The following is a 22,669-nucleotide window of genomic DNA, read 5'->3' on the forward strand; positions in this document are numbered from 1 at the left end:
TAGATCGGAAGAACTCGTCCAGAATGAGGGAAAGACCGCGAAGGAGTGGAAAGTACGGCAGGGCTGGTGGGAGAGATGACGGAGTGAGGAGGCCTGAGACACGCGAGGCTGGGGTCTGGGAAGGAGGAACAGGACGGGGCGCCCCTGCGGGAGGGGACCCCAGGTGCACGGGGCCCCTCCCGTCCAGCGGAGCCGCCCGACACCAAGGACGGAGACCGAGCGCCCGGGAGGACCGGCCACGGGATGACGGCTGAACCCTGAGCAGCAGCCGCGGAGGAAGGACGCCGCGGGGAGGGGGCTGGCGGCCAAGCGCCCAGTCCTGACCAGACTCCTTCAAGCGCAAGAACAGAACGATGCTTCCCGGCAAACAGAATTGAGAACGCTTGTCATCCTGACGGTCACCACGGGAAGTGCTGCGGACGCACGGGGCAGGACGGATTCCACGCGGAGCAGGGAGGCCGGCGGGGAGCCACACGGGGTGTGCAACCATGAGGCACAGACGTCCCCAGGGATGAGCCGCCGTGCACACCTGTGGTCACGCCCAGGGCACTGCGGGCGGAGTCGGGGTGCAGCCCTCGTACCTACGGAGGAAGGGGCAGCGCTCGCCAACCTGGACCCGAACAGGCGGTCACGTGGCGAAGTTTCTGCGATGGGACGCGAGTGCCTGACATCCCAATTGTCAGAATGAGAAAAGGGACCTGCTCCGTCCATAAGGCACAAAAAGAAGAAAGAAAGAAAAGTTGAACCAAGGGGCACCGTGCAGACTCACGGGGCTCTAGGACGCCGAGGAATGCCCCCCCACCAGAGAGCAGGGCTGCCCTGCTGGTGCCCCCCATGTGCTGAGCCCCGCACCCAGGGTAGGGCAGGTGGGCTCTGGACCCCCGAGGATCAGAACGTCAAACGCCTGGTGCAAACCCAAGGGGACAACCCTGTTTCCCAGAGGAAACAGACCCGGGCCAGCCGGGCACCCCTCGGCGCCGCCGGCCTGCCCTCAAGCCCGACGCACCCTGCGAACGAGCCCCCCTCCTTGGCAGCGCCTGCCGTTCTGAGGGTCCCCGGGTGCACACGCGGTTCGGCGGCAGAAACCCTCCACGGGGGACAAGGACAGGCTGAAGCAGCAGCTTGCCTGGCAGGGCGGCAGCGGCCATCCGGCCCTGGGTGGACGGGCCGCCTTATGGGGCTGATGAGGGATGAGGATGCTCCGCAGGGCGTGGGGGGGGACGGGGAGGGCCGGTCTCCCAGGGGAGGTGGCCAAGGTCGGGCCAGCGTCTCCACGTGAGCAGCCTCCTCTATGCGGTCCTTCCCCAGAGCCCAGGAGTGCGGCCTGGGGCCCCTGGCCCCCCGCCCCCCGCCGAGTGCCACATGAGGGCTCTGTGGACGCTCCAGGGCCTGCACCCACACCTGTGGTGACCCCCTTCCGAGCTCCTGTGGCGCAGGCGCTGCCGTGACCTGCCACCCCGACAGCCCCTCTGCTCCAGTGTGGCTCAGCACCAGCTGCCTCCATTCGAACCCGGAGCCCTCGCACCCGCGGTCAGCCCCGAAGCAGGCCGGGCACAGGCCGTGCCGCTGGGTCCCCGCTCTGTCGGCCCGGCCCCGAGAGCCTGGCCCTACCAGGACAGCGCTGGGCCAATGACTCTGCTCCTGCGCTGCCTCCAGGGCCTGAGTCGTGCACCGCCCTGCCCTGGCCGCATGGGGACCGGCGCTCCCCCATCCCTCGCTGCGACACCCCTCGTCTGCCCTGTCACCGGCGTCCTTGGAGGAGCCGCCCCTGGCTGCCAACTGCCCACCTGAGGCACGCACGAGCTGGTCTGGTCCTCCCGGACCCCGTCCGCTCTGATCGCCGACGGGCGAAGGGGCGGCTCAGGAACCCCCCGCGAGCCCTGAGCATCGGCGACTCAGCCCTGCGTCCCGTCCTCAGCCCCCAGGGACTTTGAGGCTTCGGACATCTTCCTGAGAACTGAGCGCAGAGAACAGATTGGCCATAGGGACCTGCTACTCCTTTCTCTACCTGGTCCAATGAGGCAGAAGAGACCACCGGATACTGTGAGTGACAAATATTTACGTATTTACAAAGCGCGTCCTCAGGACAGCCCCTGCAGAGGGTGGCGCACGGCTGGTCCCCGCTGCACTCGCCAGAGCACAGCCGGTGGGTCCGTCACTGTTCCCGCGGTCACGTGGTCATTCGCCGAGGACCGACATCCAGGGTGACAGGGACCAGGGTCTCGGGGCAGCCATGCGGAAGGCGGAGACATCGCACTACTGACACGGTGTCCTGTGGAGGTCACCTGCCCCCCTTGGGGTCTGCTTGGAGGCCCGTGGCTTTCTGACCACACGGTCACTGCTGATTCTTTTTTTTCTTGCTGCTTTTAAATCCTCGCGACGCCCCTTGACCGAAGCAGATGGTAGAAGGTATTCTGAAAAGGAAAACGAGCTTTCGTACTAAACCGTCACGGTTTCTGGCAACAAAAACCCCCACTTGTAAGAGCAGCGTCACGCGGGCGTTCTTGCTCCTTCTCTTTCACTTTGTGGGACGTTTGGCACACGGGCTCCCCTTGCCCCAGACGCTCCGTGCCCGAGGCCCCGAGGCAGCTCCCAGCTGGCCAGCGGCCCTGGACCTGCTCCCGAGGGACAGTCCGCCAGCAGCACCCCTGCCTGGGACACTTGGCCAAGACGGCTGCCGCGGCCAAGTTTGCAGGCCCAGGCTTCCTATGACCTACCATCCGGGAGAAACCCCGACCGCCACGGGCATCCAGGACCCCCGTGCAGGCTAAAGTCTGGGCAACAAAGAGATTTGTTGGCAATCTCTTTCCTCCCGTCTGACATTTTCCCTAAAATTAGACTTGAAATCGAGTTTAACTTGTTAACGGCAGAACCAGTACGAGAGAGACAGGCTTGTGGGTCCTTAGCAACCACAGCCAGCGTTGATCCTGTCGCGGCCTAGGCCATGACACAGAGGGGAGCTGGTGCCTCGCCCTCCAGGGCCCCAGAGCGAGCGCGCACGGGAAGGCGAGGCATTCCAGAGAAGCACAGTCAGGCTCTCAGCTCCCGCGGAAGCTGACGCTCCGACCCAGTGTCCGCTTCTCCCAGACAGGATGCTGCCCAGGGTCAAGCCCAGCATCCTCAGGAAGCTCACCTTCACAACTTGCTGCACCAAGGTGCCAGGTACTAACCTGTGGCTGTAGGTCCGCCGTTCGGCCACGGGCTCTGGGAGGGGGGCCGCGTGTTCAGAGCTGACTTCCATGGCGTCCCCTCCCGACTGCTCCCCGTCATCCCCCAGAGCTTCTGCTGACCCCTGTACGGTGGCCCTGGGCGTGGCTGGGCTGCGGAGACAGACGGGTGAGTGGTGGCTCCTGTGACCCTGTCTTTCCTCATGGATGAACTCACCAGAAAACAATACCTCTCGCAAAAATACTTTATAACTATTCCTTTTTTTTTTTTTTTTTTTTTTAATTTTATTTATTTATGATAGTCACACAGAGAGAGAGAGAGAGGCAGAGACACAGGCAGAGGAAGAAGCAGGCTCCATGCACCGGGAGCCCGACGTGGGATTCGATCCCGGGTCTCCAGGATCGCGCCCTGGGCCAAAGGCAGGCGCTAAACCGCTGCGCCACCCAGGGATCCCTTTATAACTATTCCAGCGTAGTAGAACCCCTGGACTATTCAGACGGAAGCCAGGGTTACGACAAAGTCCTAGGAGAACGTTAACAGGCGCTGTATCTGTAAACTTGGCAACACCTACGCTTTATCTTTTAAAACAGTATTTCTGGGTTTGCCACTGGGTACGTGCCTTCCAAGGGAGCCCAAAGTCTTTGCGACCGTTCGTGAGAATCCTGCCACCACCAACTACGGAGTGTGGGAGTCCCCTCCCTGACCCTGCTGGACAAAGCGCTGCAGGGCACTTCTCCCCGAAATGATTCCTCCCAGAGGAGAGCGCTGGCTCCCACCCGAAGCCTCTCACTCTCCCACGACACAGCGCGCTCTCGGAGTTACTTTAAAGAACACAGTCCTGCCGAGGGATACCGGCCTGAAAAAACTTCAATCCACAATTCTCAGGAGGTTCTGAAGAATCACTGAAAGAATCACTCAAATGAGACCAAAAAAAAAAAAAATACAAGACAGGGCAGCCTGGGTGGCTCAGCGGTTTAGCGCCACCTCCAGCCCAAGGCGCGATCCTGGAGACCCAGGATTGGGTCCCTCATCGGGCTCCCTGCATGGAGCCTGTTTCTCCCTCTGCCTGTGTCTCTGCCTCTCTCTGTCTCTCATGAATAAATAAATAAAATCTTAAAAAAAAAATACAAGACAAATTCAAGAACCACAGAGGCATTTCCCCAGGATGCACTTTGAACACTGACGTGTAACAAAGGGTTTTACTGCCAAATTACCGACCAGGCAAAAAATCAGAGGGTCCGTGTGTGGGGAGGGCCTGACAGCCTGGGACAAACGCCCCACGGCTTGTGAGTGCCCTGCTGGTGGGGCTGGCGCCCCAGAGTGGTGGAGGCGGGCAGGTACAGCCCCGGGGGAGCGCGGAGGAAGGGGCAACGTTCCTAGATGCCCCACCAGACCGGGATGGACAGCGAGGTGAGACCCCAGTCCTTCCCGGCAGAGCAAGACTGTCCCTACTGCTTTAACCCCGCCTGACGAGTCCTCAGGACAGCCCCTGCAGAGGGTGGCCTGACGAGTCAGCCTGTCGCTCATCTGCAGCTGAACGTGACCCAAGTAACAAAGACGCTCAGCGACTGCTCCTGTACCCTTCTTTTTAAAATATTTTATTTATTCATTCATTCACACACACATAGAGAGAGAAGCAGAGACACATGCAGAGGGAGAAGCAGGCTCCACGCAGAGAGCCCAACATGGGACTTGATCCCAGGTCTCCAGGATCATGACCTCGACCGAAGGTGGCGCTAAACCCCTGAGCCACCTGGGCTGCCCCCACTCCCATATCCTTAAAAGCGTCTGTGCTCAAAATGCTTTTCTAAAGTCAAGGGCCACACCCCACAGCCTGGTTCATGTACCGCCCCGCGTACCCTTTGCTTTTCTTTGGTTTATCGAATCGGAAGTCGGCAGGGTAGAGGTGACGCCGCACCAGGTGATCCTTCCTGTCTTTGCTGGTCTTGAACTTCTCTGCACAGCCTTCCACCAGGCACTGATACTGAAACAGAAGCAGTGTCACCTGTGTCCTGACCCCCTGGGGCCTCCCAAACCCTCACTGTGCCCCCCGCCCCCCCGCCCCACGGCGCTGGTGCCTGCGAGGCAGCCGGCTTGGGGACAACCCCCCACCCCCCCCACCCCCCCCCCCACCCCCGCCCCAGCACCTACGACACTTCACCCACCATGTCCTGCCTTTCGGACAGGATCTGGAACAAGGAGTCATGCCACTCCAGGATGTGGACGTCCAGCAGGTGGAGCGAGGGGAAGGATCGTCTGCAGAAGGAGCAGACGTTCCTGTGCAGAGTGTGGTAGTGGTGCTCATAGTCCTCCAGGCTGTCGAACACTTGGCAGCACCCCGCCACCTGGCAGGTGAACTCGGGCACCCTGGCAAAGGAAACCACCTGCAGCTGACAGGGGGCCTCGGGCTGCCCGTCCACACCTGCCCGGAAAGGAGCCCCACAAACCTTTGTGTGTCTTCCCCAACCCCAAATCCTACTTCCTTAAAAATCAGATTTTCAGGGGCAGCCCGGGTGGCCCAGCGGTTTAGCACCACCTTCAGCCCAGGGCCTGATCCTGGAGACCCAGGATCGAGTCCCACGTCAGGCTCCCTTCGTGGAGTCTGCTTCCCCCTCTGCCTTGTGTCAGTCTCTCTATCTCCCTCTGTGTCTCTCATGAAAGATAAATAAAACCTTAAATTAAAAAAAAAGACATAAAAAAAAGATTTTCACAAAGCAGCTAGAAGGCCAGGCAGGAGGGGTGGGGACGGTGGTGGGGCAGAGAGCGGGGCCGCGGGTGACCCGAGGAGGGGCGGGCAGGGCAGAGCCGCTCACCTGGGCCTCTCGGGCTCCTCTGCCACCTGCGTGAGCACGTCCTGCAGGTAGAGGTGTCGCTGCACGTCCCCGTCCTGCAGGGCAAGCATGTTGTGGGCGGGGCCGGGCGCGACAGCCCCGCCCACCCAGGGAGCCCCGCCCCCGCAGCGACAGCCCTGCCCTTGGCCCCGCCCCACCCAAGAAGCCCCGCCCCGCGGCACCGCCCACCCAGGAAGCCCAGCCTCCACCCGTCAGCCCCGCCCCGCCCACCCGGAAGCCCCGCCCCGCCGCGCCCCGGAAATCCCGCCCCCGCCGACAACTGCCGTCTCCTTCCCTCGCTCACGCACCTCGAAGAACTCGTGCTCCCGCGGGAAGCGCACCCGGCGCGCCGCGAAGTGGAAGGGCGAGGCCCCGGCCGCGGGGTCCCGCTCCACAGGCAGCGGCTCGGCCGCCCCGGGCGGGCCCCGTAGGCGGGCGTGGAGCCCGGGCGGCAGCTGCATCGCCCCGCGAGCGGCCGGCCCCTGAGCCTGCGGGCCGCCGTCCGCGAGCCGGGCGGGGCGGGGCCGGAAGTGACGTCGGGGCACTTCCGCCGGCGGCGCGGGGGGCGCTGGGGCTTCGGCGGGCGCGGGGGAGGACGCGCGGGGTCTGCGGGGAGCGGGGCGGGGGCGGGGGCGGCCGCCCGGGCTCCGCGCGGCTTCCGTGTGCGCCTCGGGGGCCCGCCGGGGGCTGCGGCGTGGCCGGGTTCCTGCCCCTGTAGGAGGACGCCGCGGGATGCCTGGGAGCCGGAGCCATGAGTGAGTTTCGGATTCACCACGACGTCAACGAGCTGCTCAGTTTGCTGCGAGTCCACGGGGGGGACGGGGCCGAGGTCTACATCGAGGTGCTGCAGAAGAACCGGACCCCGTACGTGACGACCACCGTGTCCGCGCACAGCGCCAAGGTGGGCCGCGCCCCGCCGCCCCCGGTGACCCCCCGGGGCGCCCTGGGTCCCCACCCCGTTGAGGTAGCGGAGGCCCAGGGACGGCGCTGGACCCAGCCCTCGGGCCCGCGGCGGGGGGCGCTCGGATCCCCTGCATGGACAGGAGGCTCCGCGGTGGCGCCCGTGACTCGGTCTCGGGTCGTGGTCCGAGCCCCGCGCTGGGTGTAGGCATGACCTAGTGACCGGGGGGACGACGCTCCTGAGTTAACTGTGTTGGAATTCCTGTTTTTGTTTTTTTTTTTTTTTTTAAGATTTATTTATTTATGATAGAGAGAGAGAGAGGCAGAGACACAGGAGGAGGGAGAAGCAGGCTCCGTGCGGGGAGCCCGATGCGGGACTCGATCCCAGGACCCCGGGGTCACGACCTGGGCCGAAGGCGACACTAAACCGCTGAGCCCCCAGGGATCCCTTAAAGATTTTACTCATTTATTCATGAGAGACACAGAGAGAGGCAGAGACACAGGCAGAGGGAGAAGCAGGCTCCCTGCAGGGAGCCCGTCGCGGGACTCGATTCCGGGTCTGCAGGATCACACCCCGGGCTGCAGGCGGCGCTAAACCGCTGAGCCACCCCGGGGGCCCTAGAAATTTCTTTAAAGCAGATTTTTTTTTCTTAACCTATTCAAGTAGTTTGTAATTCAGCATCATGGGTTCCCGGTAAAAGAGAGCTCTGAAGTTTATTTTCAGAGACGTTAGTCGTGAGGCTTCTGTTATTTAACTAGATTAATAACGGCACGGGGGTAATTAGAAAAATTCCCTGAGCAGACACGGCTTTCGGGAACACAGAAGCGGATGTCTTATAAGGGGGCCGCCCTGAGCCTGTGCCTGGCTCCAGAGGGGATAGTGTGGCTGTGTAAAGTGATGCATAAACGGGTAGAAAAAGCCTAAGTGGTGGTTCCCTGATCTCAGGCTGAGGAAGCAGAACAGGAGGGAAGCTACGGGGGGACCGCACGTAGGTTTAACGATGTTTTATTGGGCCCGGGTTTTATCTCAGAGGTGTGTGATCGTTTAGCCTGCCTGATTGCACTTATTTTGGTTTCTGTGTTTAATTTTTTGGAAGATTTTTTTAAAGTTGTGTGTTTTTACTAAATCTCTTGTTTATGCTCTCAAGGTTAAAATAGCAGAATTTTCTCGTACCCCAGAAGACTTTCTAAAGAAATACGATGAATTGAAATCTAAAAACACAAGGAACCTTGATCCGCTGGTGTACCTGTTATCAAAACTCACGGAAGACCGAGAGGTAAGGGCCAGTGGGCGCCTCAGGAGCGTCGGGAAAGGTGGGCGTGTCGCAGGTTTCTGAGGGAGCTCAAGTGGTGGGGTTTGGGGTTGCTCTAACGGACGTTCTAAGCACCAGATGTGCTCCGAGTGTGCTGTGTAACGCAGGTCTCTGCCCACATGTGGCCCCTGACACGTCACATCTTTCCCTGCCTTGTGCTAGTAGCACCTCGAGGGAATGTAGGAACGTACTCGTGGTGCCTCTGAATGAACAGCAGCTCATGTTGGCATAGACTTGAGAAGCGTCACGGTGATACCTGCCAGCTCCTCCTTGCCGTGTTTCTGTCTGCTTTGAATTGCACGTGGGCTCCTTGTGGACGCACTTAGTGTCGAGGCTGAAGGAGCCACCACACCCGGGAGCGGCCAGGGACATGCTTGGTCTTCTCCCCACACAGGCCCGGGGTCTATTCAGGGGTGAAGGCTGCGGCCAGGCACCTTGACTCCCTGCACCGGGGACGGATAAAGGGAAGTGTGCAGCCTGGGAAACTGGCCGAGCATAGGGAAGAGGCTGTGCCCTTGGGAACGGAGCTTGGGAATTGGCTGCAGAGTGCATTGTCCTCCTCTCCTGGACACTGACAGCGGGCTGCAGCTCATGGACTCACGGGAACACAGAAGTGCACATGCTGGTTGCACTCGGGAACAAAGTGGGGGCTGGTCGCGCTCTGCGGAGTGCACAGGCGTGCTGGCCCTTGCGATGCACGGTCTTGTGTGTTTGCAGACTCTGCAGTATCTACAACAAAACGCGAAAGAACGCGCCGAGCTCGCAGCCAATGCCTCGGGCAGCAGCACCAACTTCAGTGCCCCCACCGCGGCCTCCAAACTGTCCATGCAGGAGCTCGAGGAGCTGCGGAAGCAGCTTGGCAGTGTGGCCACGGGCACCTCGCTGCAGCAGGTAGGGCGCCCCCACTGCCCCAGGCTCTGCGCCTGCTGCAGCACGTGTGCATCTTCGTCGCCCCCTAGAGAGGAGCTTGGCTGTGGCAGGGTTGGCTCCTGACCTCCTCTGCAAGGATGACCCCCCCCCCCCAGCAGTGGAATGGCATGGGCAGGTTCCCACCCTCTGGGCTGTGGGGCCAGCCTGTGGGGGGCACTCACATGGATCTCAGTCTCCGTAAATCTGATGCTTTGTTTCTCTTAATTAGTTTTTGGCAGTTTCTTTTTGTAGAACTATAGCTTATAATTTTTTGTGTGCCTTTTTCTGTCTGTTACGGGTATTGCTTTATTCTGCTCTTGGTTCTTGTCCCGCCCTGGTCTGTGCCTTCCCGTGGTGGTGCCTCTGTGGCCTCGTGGGCCCCTCCGAGCTGACACCCATGAGGGTGTCACTGGAGCCTGTGCTCGAGTTCAGTGGCTCTGACACATCGGCACCTTATGTGTCCTCTCACTGCTGCCCGTTGTGACAGATGACAAGATAGTTGGCACCTGCCCTCTTGCTGGCCACCCTTGACCCTGGTGCTTCTAAAAGTCTGGCCCCTATGACTGCCCCGGTCAGCTTCTGGTGGCTGGTCCCACAGGAGGGCCTCTGCTCTGGGCACGTGCAGAGCTGGCCTTCCCCTGCCCTGGGGGACCCAGGTAGGGGCCCCCTTCTCTAGCTGGCTGTCACAGGGGCCTCATCTTCACTGCTCAGGTGACGTCTAGATTTCATGCCACCAGGGGAAAGCAGTTGAGTCTGTAGGTGCTCCCCAGAAGGGTGCAGTCCTTTGCTGGTGCTCCTGGTTGGCCTGTGGGTTCCGCACAGACTGAGCCCCTGATGACGGGTCCCTGTCTGGTCCTCAGCGCCTTGTGCCATGATGGGCATGGAGACCCTCACTTCATTTCTTCACGTGTCTATTGAACCCTCCTGCTGAGTGATTCAGGGATTGACTTTTCTAGTGTCACAGACGTCAGCTCTAAGTATTTGTACTAACAGTACGTTTCTCTTTATTTTTGAAAACATCCTCACCAGTCTTTGGAACTTACAAGAAAGTTGCTTCGAGATAAGCAGAACAAAAAAAATTCAGGCCAGCGCCTCCCCGTCTTCCCGCCCTGGGTATACGAGAGACCCACACTGGTTGGGGATTTCCTGACTGGCTCGGGCGTAAGCACGGACTCGGCTGTGCCCATAGGTATGTGGTGTGTTCGTTTCTACCACCCGGGCGCCTTTGAGCAGCGCGGGCCCTGTCCTCCCTGAGTGCTGGGTCTCGGTGGTGCCGGCTCTTATGTCCTTGCTGTGCCTGGATAGTCCTGTCTCTCCTCCCCTCCCCCACATTCTTTTCTACAGGGACTCTCGGGGCTGGCTCCCGGGTCTTCCTTGCCAGTTTCCCTCTTCAGGGAGGTCTTGTTTATTTTAAGGAATCATACCCCCCCCCCCCCCCATTCCTGGATCTCTGCCCTCGGGACACCTCCCTGAATTGGGTCTCATGTGGCCATCTGCCTGTTGTCTTTGGTGGGGCTCCCGACCTTCCCTCTAGTGTCTCCACCTTTTGTGTGGTGACTCCTGTCACAGTTCCTCGGGTCCTGGAGCTGGGGTGGGCGCCTGCGTTTGCTTCCTTCCCACTGCACCAGCCCGGTCCCAGGTCCCCCACCTCCATCTGCCCCTCCTGTCCAGACACTGTCCTGCTCTCACTGGCTTGCGGCTCACCACTTCCCACCTCTCTGTTAGAGAATGTTCTGGATCTGCCCTGCCTCGTATGGGGCCGGCAGCTGAATGTTGGCAGCGGGCATTGAGATGCCACTGGTGTGGCTGAGGATTGGGTGTTTAGCTTTCTTTCCGTTGGTGCAGGCGGCCGGAGCTGTGGAGCCTCACATCCTGCCTTGCCGCCCTGTGGCTGCCCATCATCCCAGAGCTAGCGGCCCTGAGCCTCAGGCCTGTGCCCCGCGTAGCCTCTCTGGACTCCCCAGACCCTGGTGAGCCGCAGAGACGCTGGTGGATTGGCCTCCTGGCCACACGTCCTGTACTGTATCCCCTCCCCCTGGCTGTCCCTGTCCCTTCAGAGCTCAGGCTCCAGGCTGCCTGTGCCACCGCAGCGGTTCCTCTCGGCCGGTCTCTTGCTGGCATAGCTTGCAGTGTCGTCCTTTTCCGTGGGTGGGCGGGGCCCTGGGGGGCAGCGGGGCATCTGCCCCTGAAGCCAAGGTTCCCACCCAGGAGCAGCCGACCCGGTGCTGCACCTCTTGCCCCCCCCACCCCCCCACCGAGTGCTCTGGGGACTCTGACTGGGGTGGTGCTCGGATTTCGAGTGAGTGGTGGCGAGGGTTGGTGGCGGGTCCTGGAAGGCACGCCTGTGCTTGAGAAGCCGGAGGCCGATCCTTGGGGCCCCCGTGGGAGCTGTGAGTAGGACAGTCCTGATGGCCTTCGCACTTGCAGAGAGAAAATGGAGCTTGAAGTCAGTGTGGCTCTGAATGCCACGTGATCCGGCCACACGGACAGGTGGCTGGTGTGCTCAGGGCCCGTGACCTGGGCAGGCCGGTGTGCAGGTGTGTGACGCCAGCAGTGCTTCTGTGAACTGGCACGTGCACGTGCGGGGCAGCACCATCCTGGGCTGCCAGCCCCGGTTCTCGGGTGCCGTGGGGCCAGCTGCGCAAAGCGGGGCCGCGTGGTGGTCTGTCCCAGCAGGCGTTGGGGAGGAGGGTGAGCGTTGTCCTGGGGCCGTGCAACAAGAGGGACAGGGAGCTGCCTGGGCCAGGAGGCATTTGGCGGTGGTCCTGGTTGGTGGCGTGTGACTGTCCTTGGTTGGGTGGTTGTAGGAAAGCGCCTCCTGCGGTGCAGGCGTGCTGGAAGACTTTAAGGAAAGTCTTCATGTCCCTCAGCGGCCCAGACCCGAAGTCGTAACCGGTGACGTAAGGACAGCATGTGTCAGCAGCGCTCCTTCAGTTCCCTACTTCATCCTTTAACAGCCAAGCCTTCGTTTGTGTCTAGGGGGTTTCACGTCCCTGTGCGTTAGGCTGTGGCGCAGCCCCGGCTCCGCCTGCCCTGTGCTCGTGGTGCTTCTGGAATCCCAGCCTTGGGGACCTCACTGGGAGGACTCAGATCCCAGGGAGCAGCCCGATGCTCGCGCCCGTGACTATTTGAGGGACTAACAGAGAGAAACCAGCGGGGACGTGACTGGGTAGATTAGGTCAGCGGGAGTGGGGGGCCCTGCAGGTGGGGCCACGGCCCGGCTGATGTCTGCGGCCCACAGGCACGCTGCCCCTGGCCTCCCAGGAGTCGGCCGTGGTGGAGGACCTGCTCTACGTGCTGGTGGGTGTGGACGGCAGGTACATCACCGCCCAGCCCCTCACCGGGAGGCAGAGCCGCACCTTCCTTGTGGATCCCAACCTCGACCTGTCCATCAGAGAGCTGGTGAACAGGATCCTCCCGGTGGCTGCCAGTTACTCCACGGTGACCAGGTGGGTGCCCGACGGGACCTGCGGCTGGACACCGGCCTTCCCAGTGCTCTTGACCCCCGCAGCTTGCACTTTGTGTCTGTAAGCTCGTTTGAGTCCTCATCCGGAGAGCATCCGTGTCTTGTGACCTGCTTTCACACCCGACATGGTTTTGTTTTTTTGTTTTTTTTTTTTTAAAGATTTTATTTATTTATTCATGATAGTCACAGAGAGAGAGAGAGAGGCAGAGACACAGGCAGAGGGAGAAGCAGGCTCCATGCACCGGAGCCCGATGTGGGATTCGATCCCGGGTCTCCAGGATCGCGCCCTGGGCCAAAGGCAGGCGCCAAACCGCTGCGCCACCCAGGGATCCCCCCGACATGGTTTTGAAGGGCCTGGGACCAGTGCAGGGGCTGGTGTCTACGGGTTCCCTTCAGGGAGAAGACCTTGAGTGGGGAGGGGACTCCGAACATCTGACCTCGGGGCGCCGACTGTCCAGCCCTTGATTTCTGCTCAGGTCGTGATCTCGGGCTCCTGAGATCGAGCCCCGGGTTGCGCTCCCTGCTCAGCGGGGCGTCTGCCTCTCCCTCTGCCCCGCCCCCTCCCCCAGCTCATGCTCTCTCCTCCCCCAGATAAATAAATAGAATCTTTAAAGAAACCAAAAGGAACATCTGATTTCTGATTTGAAAATGTAGATTCCCGTGCTCACAGGACCCCGGTGCTCCGTTTCTCCCAGGTTCATCGAAGAAAAGTCTTCCTTCGAATACGGACAGGTGAACCATGCCTTGGCGGCCGCCATGAGAACCCTGGTGAAGGAGTACCTCATCCTGGTCACGCAGCTGGAGCAGCTGCAGAGGCAGGGTCTCCTGTCCCTTCAGAAGCTCTGGTTCTACATCCAGCCCGCCATGCGCACCGTAGACATCCTGGCCTCCCTGGGTACGTGCCTGCCTCCCACCCGGCTCGTGGGGCAGCAGGTGGCACGTGTCATGGTGGGTGAAGGGGAGACTCCCAGCTCAGGCACGAGGCATTACTCACTTGGACACGAGAGTGTGAGGCCAAAGCCCGTGTGGCTTCATGTTTTAGTTTGCGGGAAGAAAACTCTGGAAACTCTTATCGATAAGCTTTCATCGAGCTTAGGGTCTGAGCCGAACCTGCAAAAGAGGCATCTGCCTGCAGGAGGCCCCGCTCTGTCGTGACGTAGCTGGGAGAGCCCCGGGCAGTCCTTCTCGGCCCTGAGTGCCGCCTCCTCCTCCTGGCAGCCACCTCGGTGGATAAAGGCGAGTGTGTGGGGGGATCCACGCTGAGCCTTCTCCACGACCGCAGCTTCAACTACACGGGTGACAGCCAGGCGCAGGAGCTGTGTCTGTACCTCACCAAGGCTGCCAGCGTGCCCTACTTTGAGATTCTGGAAAAGTGGATCTACAGAGGGATAATCAACGACCCCTACAGGTAGGGCTCGCGGAGCCTGAGGGAGACGTGGGGAGACACGGGAGACACGGGGAGAGCAGACGCCCGCACGCAGCCCCGCAGCCCCAGGGGGTCTTCTGTCACGTGGCGGGGTTCCAGACCCCTCGGATGGCGGCTCCCGGCCTCCTGCTGTGGGCTTCCTCCATGGTTAGTGGGGTTTCTGGGCTCCTTGCCGGCGTGACGTGTTCACTCCATGGAGGGAGCTCACGAGGACGGCTCACGAGAATGCTGTCGGGTTGAGGTATGTTGGCTGACATACTTCAAAGATGCAGTCATGGCCCCGAGTAGGGTTTCCGTCAGTGGTTTGAGGGATAGTCCTAAGGAGGAACGTGGTCTTAGAACCATGCCTGGCGTGAGCGGCGTCTGAAACAGGCACGAAGGGGCCGCAGCCCTGCTGTGAGGGTCATCGTGTTCCCGTGTTTGCAGGGAGGGAAGGGCCACCACAGTCCCCTGGTGGGGGGCACTAGACAGAGCTGACCCCCAGCCTGCGCCTGGACGTCCTTGGAGTCCCCGAGGGGCTGCTGGGTTCGGGCCACCTCACAGCTGGGGACTGGCCGTTGAACCTGTTGGGGGGCTCGCCACCTGAGCGCGTCCTGTGCTTGCCAGCGAGTTCATGGTGGAGGAGCACGAGCTGCGGAAGGAGAAGATCCAGGAGGACTACAACGACAAGTACTGGGACCAGAGGTACACGGTCGTGCAGCGGCAGATCCCCTCCTTCCTGCAGAAGATGGCGGGCAAGGTCCTCAGCACAGGTGAGCCTCGCGCCCCAGGCCACTGTGCCCGTCCTCCCGTGGCTCTCGTCGTGCTCCTGCTGCGGGGCGGGTGCCCCCCTGCCCCTCAGCCTGGCCTTCTGTGCCTGGCAGCCGGCCCCTCTGCCTGTGGGCACTGGCCTCCGTTCCCTGACCCCGGGGCCCGTCCCACGGATGCTCTCCTCCACTGCTCACCTCTAGAACCGGTCCCGCTGACAGTGACCCAGGCGTGTGGCTTCTCCCCGCAGCGTCCAGCTCCCGCCCGTCGTCTGTGGGATCCACAGGCCCGACACCCACCCCCCAGGCGTGGTTGGCAGGGGCCCCGCAGGTTCAGGGCGGCGGCCCCAGGTCAGCAAGTGCCGAGCCCCTGGGCCACCCGCACCTGTGTGATGTGGCTGCGGATCGGCGGTTCCCGCGAGACCCTGGGGTTGGAGGACTCGCTAGGACGGCTCCCAGAACGCAGGGACACACCACTCTCCGGGTGGCCGGGCTGTTAGGGAGACACACGAGTGGCCGGGTGAAGAGGTCCTGGGGGCGAGGCCTGGGTGGGGGTCAGGCGCAGGAGCCCTGTGCGCATGGCCTCGGGTGCGCCCCCCGCGTGGACGTGTCCACCACCCCCAGAAACTCCCCACAGCCCTTCACTTAGTGTCAGGGAGCGTCCGTGGCGCAGGCCCCACTGATGAAATCCTTGGCCGTGGGCGATCTGCCCGCCTCCTGCCTCTCCCGTCCCCGGCATCGGGGTGGGACCGGACGCTCCAGGCCTCCGGTCACAGGGCTGGTCCCGAGCTGTCTGGGGGCTCCCACAGTCACCCCACGGGCGTGAACTCAGGTGTGAGTGGGAGGGGCTCGGGAGTAAGGAGATGGCAGGGGCTTCAGGAGCTCCGTGCCGGCAGCCAGGGACAAGGGCCAGAGATGCACGTCCTACGGGGTCACGATGACACAAAGCACCACAGGAAAGCAGTCGAGCACAGCCTCTGTGGCCGAGTGGTGTTGCGGCCACCTTCACGTGTACAGGAGACAGGACGTAGAAACACGTAAGGGCGGGCGTACTGGCCACCCTGCCAGCTACCCAGAGGGACTCAGCAACCTAGGAGAGGGAAGATGATGGAGAATCTTTTTGGGAAGCTTTGAACTTATTGCCATGCTCTTTGCTAGAAAAATTCAGATCAAAGTGAGTCTGGCCCGTTAACAGCGCGTAGTGGTTGTGTCCTGAGTGGGCATCAGCTGTGCTGCTCTGCCTTGTGTGCCGGGCTCCGGAACCGTCCTGCCACCTGGTGTTCAGTCCGCCAGCCAGCGGACTGTGGTTTAGCGTAGGGATATTGAGGGATTTCATCTGCTTGTTCCTCGTCTGCTAGGAAAGTATCTGAATGTCGTCAGAGAGTGCGGCCACGACGTCACCTGCCCGGTGGCCAAGGAGATCATCTACACTCTGAAGGAGCGGGCGTATGTGGAGCAAATCGAGAAAGCTTTTAACTACGCCAGCAAGGTCCTGCTGGCCTTCCTGATGGAAGAGAAGGAGCTCGTGGCGCATCTGAGGTGCGCTGTCTGCCTTCAGCTCAGCATCTGGAACCCTCCTGGCGTCTGACCGAGGCCAGAAACTTACTTTTAGTGGCTCTGTCGATACAAAAGCGGGCACGCTGGCAGGTGGGCTCCAGCCTGAGAACCCTGCCGTGTTGGTCCTGCTTCCCAGGGGCCCAGCGGGGCCGTGTCTGCCTGTGTCGCCTGTTGGAGGCGGCTCAGCTTCCCAGTCTTGCCCTCGGCCAAGGGCCTGCAGCCGGTTGTGGGCAGTGTCTGCTGCCATAGCAGGACACCGGGTCCTTCACCGTGCCAAAGCGGTTCGTTTCTGCCCATGTGGAGCTGGCCGCTGGTCCCCCCTTCCTGGTCTCCGGCCATACCACCCCACCTGCACCAACCTCCTCTGGTGTCAGAGCTAAGCGGGGTCGGACTGCCCAGTACGGTCTAACGTACTTCTCTGTGGGGTGCTAGCGGGCAAGGAGCTGGGCTCGGGCCCCACCCCTGGGCTGTGCGGCCCCCCGCCCCCCCCACCACGCACACCGCTTGTTCTGCCGCGGGCCCTTCGTCGGCGCCCAGCTCTTCTGTCAGCCGCCCTTCCCGTCCCGCAGCTTCGCTGCTGACCCCCTGCCTCCACCCACGCTGTAGGTCCATCAAGCGCTACTTCCTGATGGATCAGGGCGATTTCTTCGTGCACTTCATGGACCTCACCGAAGAGGAGCTGAAGAAGCCGGTGGACGACATCACGCCCACCCGTCTGGAGGCGCTGCTGGAGCTGGCCCTGCGCATGAGCACCGCCAACACCGATCCCTTCAAGGATGACCTCAAGGTGGGTGGGGGAGCACCCTTCAGACCCGCTACTCACGTCCGAGGAGGCAGAGCAGCAGTCTGAGCAGGAGGCTGCAGGTAAAAACCCAGGAGAGCCAGCTCCGGCCGGTGATCCCGCAGCTCACCCTCGGACAGCACGCGGGTGACCCGGCAGGTCCATTCACACGCGCACACTCGACCAGGGGAGGACAACGACACAGGCGTGTTTCCTTAACGTGTCCTGTAGCTTCCCCCATGAGGACTCGCCATGTGCTAAGACGTACAGAACAGGCGCTCGGGAGCTGCGTCGGTGCGGGTTTGGGTCAACAGGAGGCTGTTGGTATTAGGGGAGGTCAGCGGTTGCACGGGCTTTCCAGCTGAACCAGCGGTCGGCGCCCAACCCAGCGCGGTGGAAGGTCGACTACTGCTGTCACTGGGCATGCTACCTGTTTCGACACGGGCCTGGCGCTGTGGTAAAATCATGGATCCGAAGGGCTTCAGGCTTTTCTGATTTGCTGTGTGGTTTCCCGTTTACACCATCGGGTATTTTTATTTTATTTTATTTTATTTATTTTTTTTTTTTTATTTTATTTTTTTAAATTTTATTTATTTATGATAGTCACATAGAGAGAGAGAGAGAGAGAGAGAGAGAGAGGCAGAGACACAGGCAGAGGGAGAAGCAGGCTCCATGCACCAGGAGCCTGATGTGGGATTCGATCCCGGGTCTCCAGGATCGCGCCCTGGGCCTAAGGCAGGCGCCAAACCGCTGCGCCACCCAGGGATCCCCATCGGGTATTTTTAAAATGATCTCTGTACTCTTCCTTCACTCTGGTGGAAAGCGGCTCAGGCTTTATTGGCAGAGCCTTGTTTTGTAAGCCAGCCTTCCCGATGCACAGTCTGTCGGGGGGACCTGCCTCGGATCCGGACCTGCTTCCTCAGCTCGTGGCGCGGCTGGGCTGGGGCAGCAGTCAGGACGCAGCACTTTCCTTTGTCTTTCTCAAGATCGATCTGATGCCTCATGACCTCATCACTCAGCTCCTGCGGGTTCTGGCCATCGAGACCAAGCAGGAGAAGGCGATGGTCCATGCTGACCCCACTGAGCTCACGCTGAGTGGCCTGGAGGCCTTCTCTTTTGACTACGTCGTCAAGTGGCCCCTGTCGCTGATCATCAATAGGTGAGCATTGATCCTTCTGGCACTAGTTCCCTAGATGCCCTTCCGGGTTTGCCAGGAAGGCAGGATTGTATCTGCTCAGCCGCTGCCTTGTTGTGTGGACTGTTCCCAGCAGTTCCCACGCTTCCCCAGGTCCAGCGTGGGTGGCCTGGGGGCCAGGGTGCAGAGCTGCATCAGTGACGTCAAAGCCTCGGCCACTCACGACCGTGAGCCTCAGGGTATCTGACGCCGCCTGCACCCACCAGGTGTCAGAGTCCTGTGCACCTTTTCCTCCCTTGCAGGAAAGCCCTGACCCGCTATCAGATGCTCTTCAGGCACATGTTCTACTGCAAGCACGTGGAGCGGCAGCTCTGCAACGTTTGGATCAGCAACAAAGCTGCCAAGCAGTACTCTCTGCACTCCGCAAAGTGGTGCGTTCATTCCACACACTCAGATGCTCCCCTCAGGGCAGGACTGTTTCCCCCTTCACACCCTTAAAAAGGCAGTTTGTCCCACACTCATGCAGCTCTTAGGTCCGCGACATATCTCGGGCCCTGGCTCGCCACGTGGACGCTGGCCGTCCCTCTGCTGTCGGTCCTGGCGTGCGGGTGGCTGGGTCTATCAGAACGTGAGCCCTTTGAGGTCTGGGAGTATTTGTTTGCTCCTGCTGGTGCACGTGGAGCTGCACAGTGTGGGCGGGGCACCCTGTTTCGGGCGGGGCACCCTGTTTCGGCCAGGCTGCTTTGGACGCCGGTGGGTGACACCAGGCGGTGTGTGCACCTGTGTGGGCCCCTGACAAGGCAGAGGGCTCGCGGCTGCTGCGGTGAGGTGGGATCGGCGTCTGCGCTGTAACTGCCGTGTGCTTGGTCAGGTTTGCTGGCGCCTTCACTCTGCGACAGCGGATGCTCAACTTCGTTCAGAACATTCAGTACTACATGATGTTTGAAGTGATGGAACCGACTTGGCACATCCTGGAGAAAAACCTGAAATCTGTGAGTTTTAGCTTTCACCCTGTCCCAGCACTTGAGAGGCTCTACGGCACCCAGGGTGTGTGGCACCAAGTAGGGTCTCGTGGGAACGGCGTGGGCCAGGTGCCAGGGGCTGAGTGCCGCGCCGGCCCCCCGGCTGCTGAGGAGCAGGCGAGCCCTCTGTACACACGGGAGCTTTCTGGGTGAGCGCGGCGAGGGTGTGCACGAGTGTTGGGGGCGGGGGTGCCTGGCTCTTGAGCTTATGCAGAGAGCCTCGGGAATGGGGCGGCCCCTGCGGCACATCCTGGGGTCTGTCGGTGCGTCCCAGAAGCGTGAGGGCCAGCAGCACCGTTCCCTTCTTGCTTTCTGTGCTTAAGAACCAGAACTGTGGACTTTTGGGGCAAGGACATGCAAAGCTATAGCCGCAGCCTGGCCCGCGTGGGGTCTGGTCCCTGCACAGAGTCGTGCCAGGAGCCATGGCAGGTGCCCTCTCTCCACGCAGGCATCCAACATCGACGACGTGCTGGGCCACCACACGAGCTTCCTGGACAACTGTCTGAAGGACTGCATGCTGACCAACCCCGAGCTGCTCAAAGTCTTCTCCAGACTCATGTCCGTGTGCGTCATGTTTACCAACTGCATGCAGGTGCGCCGCCACGCAGGCCACCTACCCCCGCTGCCGGCCTGGGCTGGGCTGCTTTCCTGAGCCTTTTCTGGGCGCCTGGCGGTCTCTGTCCCACGGGAGGTGTTTGTTTCAGTTATAAGCAGTGGCCCCAAAGTGCTGGCACAGGAAGTAAGTGTTGGGAGGCGGGGGTGACACGGGGGTTCACCAGGGCTTCGGGACCTAGGGGGTCTGTGTTGGCGGGGCCAGCGCGGGGGAACAGGAGCCTGGGAACCAGGTCCATATGGGGCTCGCCCTGGGGAGACGCCGTCTTGACAAGATTGCATTGACGAGCTGTCTGACGGCGCCCTTGGAAGTCGTGAGGGCCCCTGCCCCCCCGCATCCGCAGAGGCCCCCCAGCTGTGCACTGGCTCCTACTTCACCTGGGCCGGGCGCCTTGAAACTGATAGCAGCGTCTCTTCCTGACCCCAAGAAATTCACGCAGAGCATGAAGCTGGACGGGGAGCTGGGCCGGCTGACGTTGGAGCGCGGCACGATGCTGGGGCCGCCCACGGAGGCTGAGCGGGCGGAGGAGCGCGCCCGCAAGGAGCTCGCCAGGAAGGTACGTGGCCTGCAGCTGCGTCCGGCCATGCTGGGGCCACCGCCCGGGAAGCAGTCCCGCTGCCGCCCTCTGCTCTGTCTTCCCTTTGATTCAACAAGTTCATCCTCGTTAGAACCTAGACACGCGCTAGGTGGTGTCCTCCCCAGACTGTCCCGTCCTCGGGCCTGCTGTGCTCCAGGGCGAGGCTGCAGTGCCTGGGGCAGGGCTGGGTGTCCTGCGGAGGGCCCTGCGGTCACCAGTCAGGGTCCAGCCTTCGCCGCGAGGGCAGGCATCTCTGGGTACCAGCCCCACTCTGGATGGAGCCCGGGCCTCTGCTCCCAGACCACTCCCTTGCTGAGAGGGCACTGGGAGGAATCGCCGTTTTCACTTGAAAATCTGGGCCACGTATAGAACAGCTGAGGTGCGTGGACCTGCTTCCATGTGGTGGTGGGAGCAGGGCAGGGCGCCCGCTGCCCAGCCAGAGCATGTCTGTGTCCCACCGTCTCAGGAACGTCTATGAGGCCCTCTTACCTTCTGTCACATGAAAACTCCCCCAGACCCCTTCTGTGACAAGGGAGGGGAAAGGGGAGCCGAGCTGGTAGAGAGCCGCGGTCGGGCCAGGGGCGCTCATGGTGCCCGACCGTGCCTTCCAGTACCTGGCGGAGCACGTGGACGCCCCTCAGCTGGCATCCAGCTTCGAGGCGACCATCAACAAGTTTGATAAGAATTTCTCGGCGCACTTGCTTGACCTCCTGGCCAGGCTGAGCCTCTACAGCACCAGCGACTGTGAGCACAGCATGGCCAGCGTCATCTCCAGGTGGGTGCCTCCCGTGCGCTGCCCCCGCTGGGTCTGCTCAGGTGTGCGGGCGTCTGCCCTTCGCGTCCCGTGTGCTGCTGGTCACTCCTCCCTCCCTGAAGTGACCGATGGGCGTGTGCGGTAGTTTGTGTCCCCTCGTGCGTGCCCCGCTGTGCGTCAGGCTGCCCCGTCCATGCCCCCAGCATTGGTCCCTGTGAGCTGGGCTGCGTCGGCCTCCCTGATGCTTTGCACACCAGCTAGGATCCTGAACACTGGAGGGCCCCCCAGCCTGGCCTGGGCTGTGCACGGCAGTAGCATCGCCCACGTTCACATGAGCAGCCAGGGTGTGGGCAAGGGAGGACGGGACCCGCGGTGCTGCTCAACGAGGAAGTCACAGAGCAAGCAGCGGGGTCATGGCAGCGCTTACTCACTCCCTCCTTCCCCGCGCTTGGGCTCTTGGGGCTGGAGGTGCCTTGCACACTCTTGGGGTGTGACCGCACATTCCTGAGGACTCAGGAGGGCTCATTGGGGAGGACAGGCGCAGGGGGTCAGGCTGGGCAGCCAGGCTGTGGCTCTGGGGCAGGTTCGCACCACCAGTGGGCCTGGCAGGGTCCTGGACGCCCTGCTCTGTGGGGGGGAAGCAGTCGCCAGCTGGTTCCCAGGGCACCCGGGCTGGGGGCTGTCTGATGTCCTAAGTACAGGGCCTGGGAGGTACCCCCAGCCTGGGCCGGCCCCACATCCAGGGGAGGGGGGGCGGACAGGCTCTTTGCTGGGGATGCCGCTGCCGAACCCCTAGTCGGGTTTGGGTTGTCTTGCCTTCAGCGTGCACGTGTTCAAGTTCCGACGTCAGGATCGCTTGAACCAGGGGCGGCAGTTGTGTGGTGGACGTCCCTCACCCCCAAGGCAGAGCTGACCCTTTGCCTGGGGGTGGACGTGTTGGCTGGCGGGGCCTCTGGGGCGTCTGCACGAGCCAGGTCTTCTCCTCCCGCAGACTGGACTTCAATGGCTTCTACACGGAGCGGCTGGAGCGCCTGTCTGCAGAGAGGAGCCAGAAGGCAGCCCCCCAGGTGCCCATCCCACGGGCCCCCCCAGCATCAGCGCCCAGGGTCGCCGTCCCTGCCCAGTGAGGCTGCTGGTGCTGCAGAGACAGGAGCTCAGAAGCTTTTACCCGAGTGTCGCCGAACCACGTGTTGTTACCGTTTAAAGTCTGGATGTGGCCCCTCTCGCTGCCCTCGTTTGTTGGGGTCCTGGGTTCCACTCTGCAGCAGCCACCCCTGACCAGAGTGGGTGTGTCCACAGCCGTGCTTCCGTGAGCTTGCTTCAGTTGTGCAGGGTGACTTTTTATAACGTGTTTGTTCTCAAATAAAGACAAAGTGAAAACACATGGCGTGGAGCAATACGAAGATCCGCACAGGGTACAGGATTCAGGTGTCCAGGTGTCCGCACCTGGCCGGGTACACTGTCCTGGGCT

At 61.6% G+C, this 22,669-nt stretch overlaps 2 protein-coding genes and 1 long non-coding RNA gene across 5 annotated transcripts; 1 reads left to right on the forward strand and 2 right to left on the reverse strand.

The window, feature by feature from the left end:
- Window positions 1-2,039: 2,039 nt before the first annotated feature.
- ZNF511 (zinc finger protein 511) lies at window positions 2,040-6,498 on the reverse strand. Its single transcript, XM_072804773.1, has 6 exons — window positions 6,308-6,498; window positions 5,982-6,055; window positions 5,334-5,535; window positions 5,028-5,152; window positions 3,171-3,320; window positions 2,040-2,414 (listed from the first exon to the last, which is right to left on the reverse strand). Exons 1-6 carry the CDS (start codon window positions 6,458-6,460, stop codon window positions 2,336-2,338), a joined length of 783 nt encoding a protein of 260 aa, XP_072660874.1. The 5' UTR covers window positions 6,461-6,498; the 3' UTR covers window positions 2,040-2,335.
- Window positions 6,499-6,624: 126 nt separating this feature from the next.
- TUBGCP2 (tubulin gamma complex component 2) lies at window positions 6,625-22,580 on the forward strand. 3 transcript variants are annotated; one of them, XM_072804769.1, is made up of 17 exons: window positions 6,625-6,900; window positions 8,048-8,176; window positions 8,930-9,103; window positions 10,151-10,310; window positions 12,363-12,570; window positions 13,283-13,482; window positions 13,806-13,995; window positions 14,620-14,765; window positions 16,118-16,298; window positions 16,923-17,103; window positions 18,084-18,256; window positions 18,535-18,663; window positions 19,104-19,224; window positions 19,703-19,846; window positions 20,307-20,423; window positions 21,056-21,219; window positions 22,190-22,580. In XM_072804769.1, exons 1-17 carry the CDS (start codon window positions 6,751-6,753, stop codon window positions 22,323-22,325), a joined length of 2,703 nt encoding a protein of 900 aa, XP_072660870.1. In that variant the 5' UTR covers window positions 6,625-6,750; the 3' UTR covers window positions 22,326-22,580. The 3 variants fall into 3 exon arrangements, with proteins under 3 accessions (XP_072660870.1, XP_072660869.1, XP_072660871.1); XM_072804768.1 differs by having other exon boundaries at window positions 6,626-6,900; window positions 20,295-20,423; XM_072804770.1 differs by having other exon boundaries at window positions 6,767-6,900; window positions 8,058-8,176; window positions 20,295-20,423.
- On the reverse strand, window positions 13,847-17,627 carry LOC140620657 (uncharacterized). The gene is made up of 2 exons (XR_012020361.1): window positions 14,492-17,627; window positions 13,847-14,330 (listed from the first exon to the last, which is right to left on the reverse strand). It is a non-coding gene; the product is annotated as an uncharacterized lncRNA (long non-coding RNA).
- Window positions 22,581-22,669: the final 89 nt, after the last annotated feature.

Source organism: Canis lupus, chromosome 29, assembly GCF_048164855.1.
Source record: "Canis lupus baileyi chromosome 29, mCanLup2.hap1, whole genome shotgun sequence".
Lineage (NCBI taxonomy): Eukaryota > Metazoa > Chordata > Mammalia > Carnivora > Canidae > Canis > Canis lupus.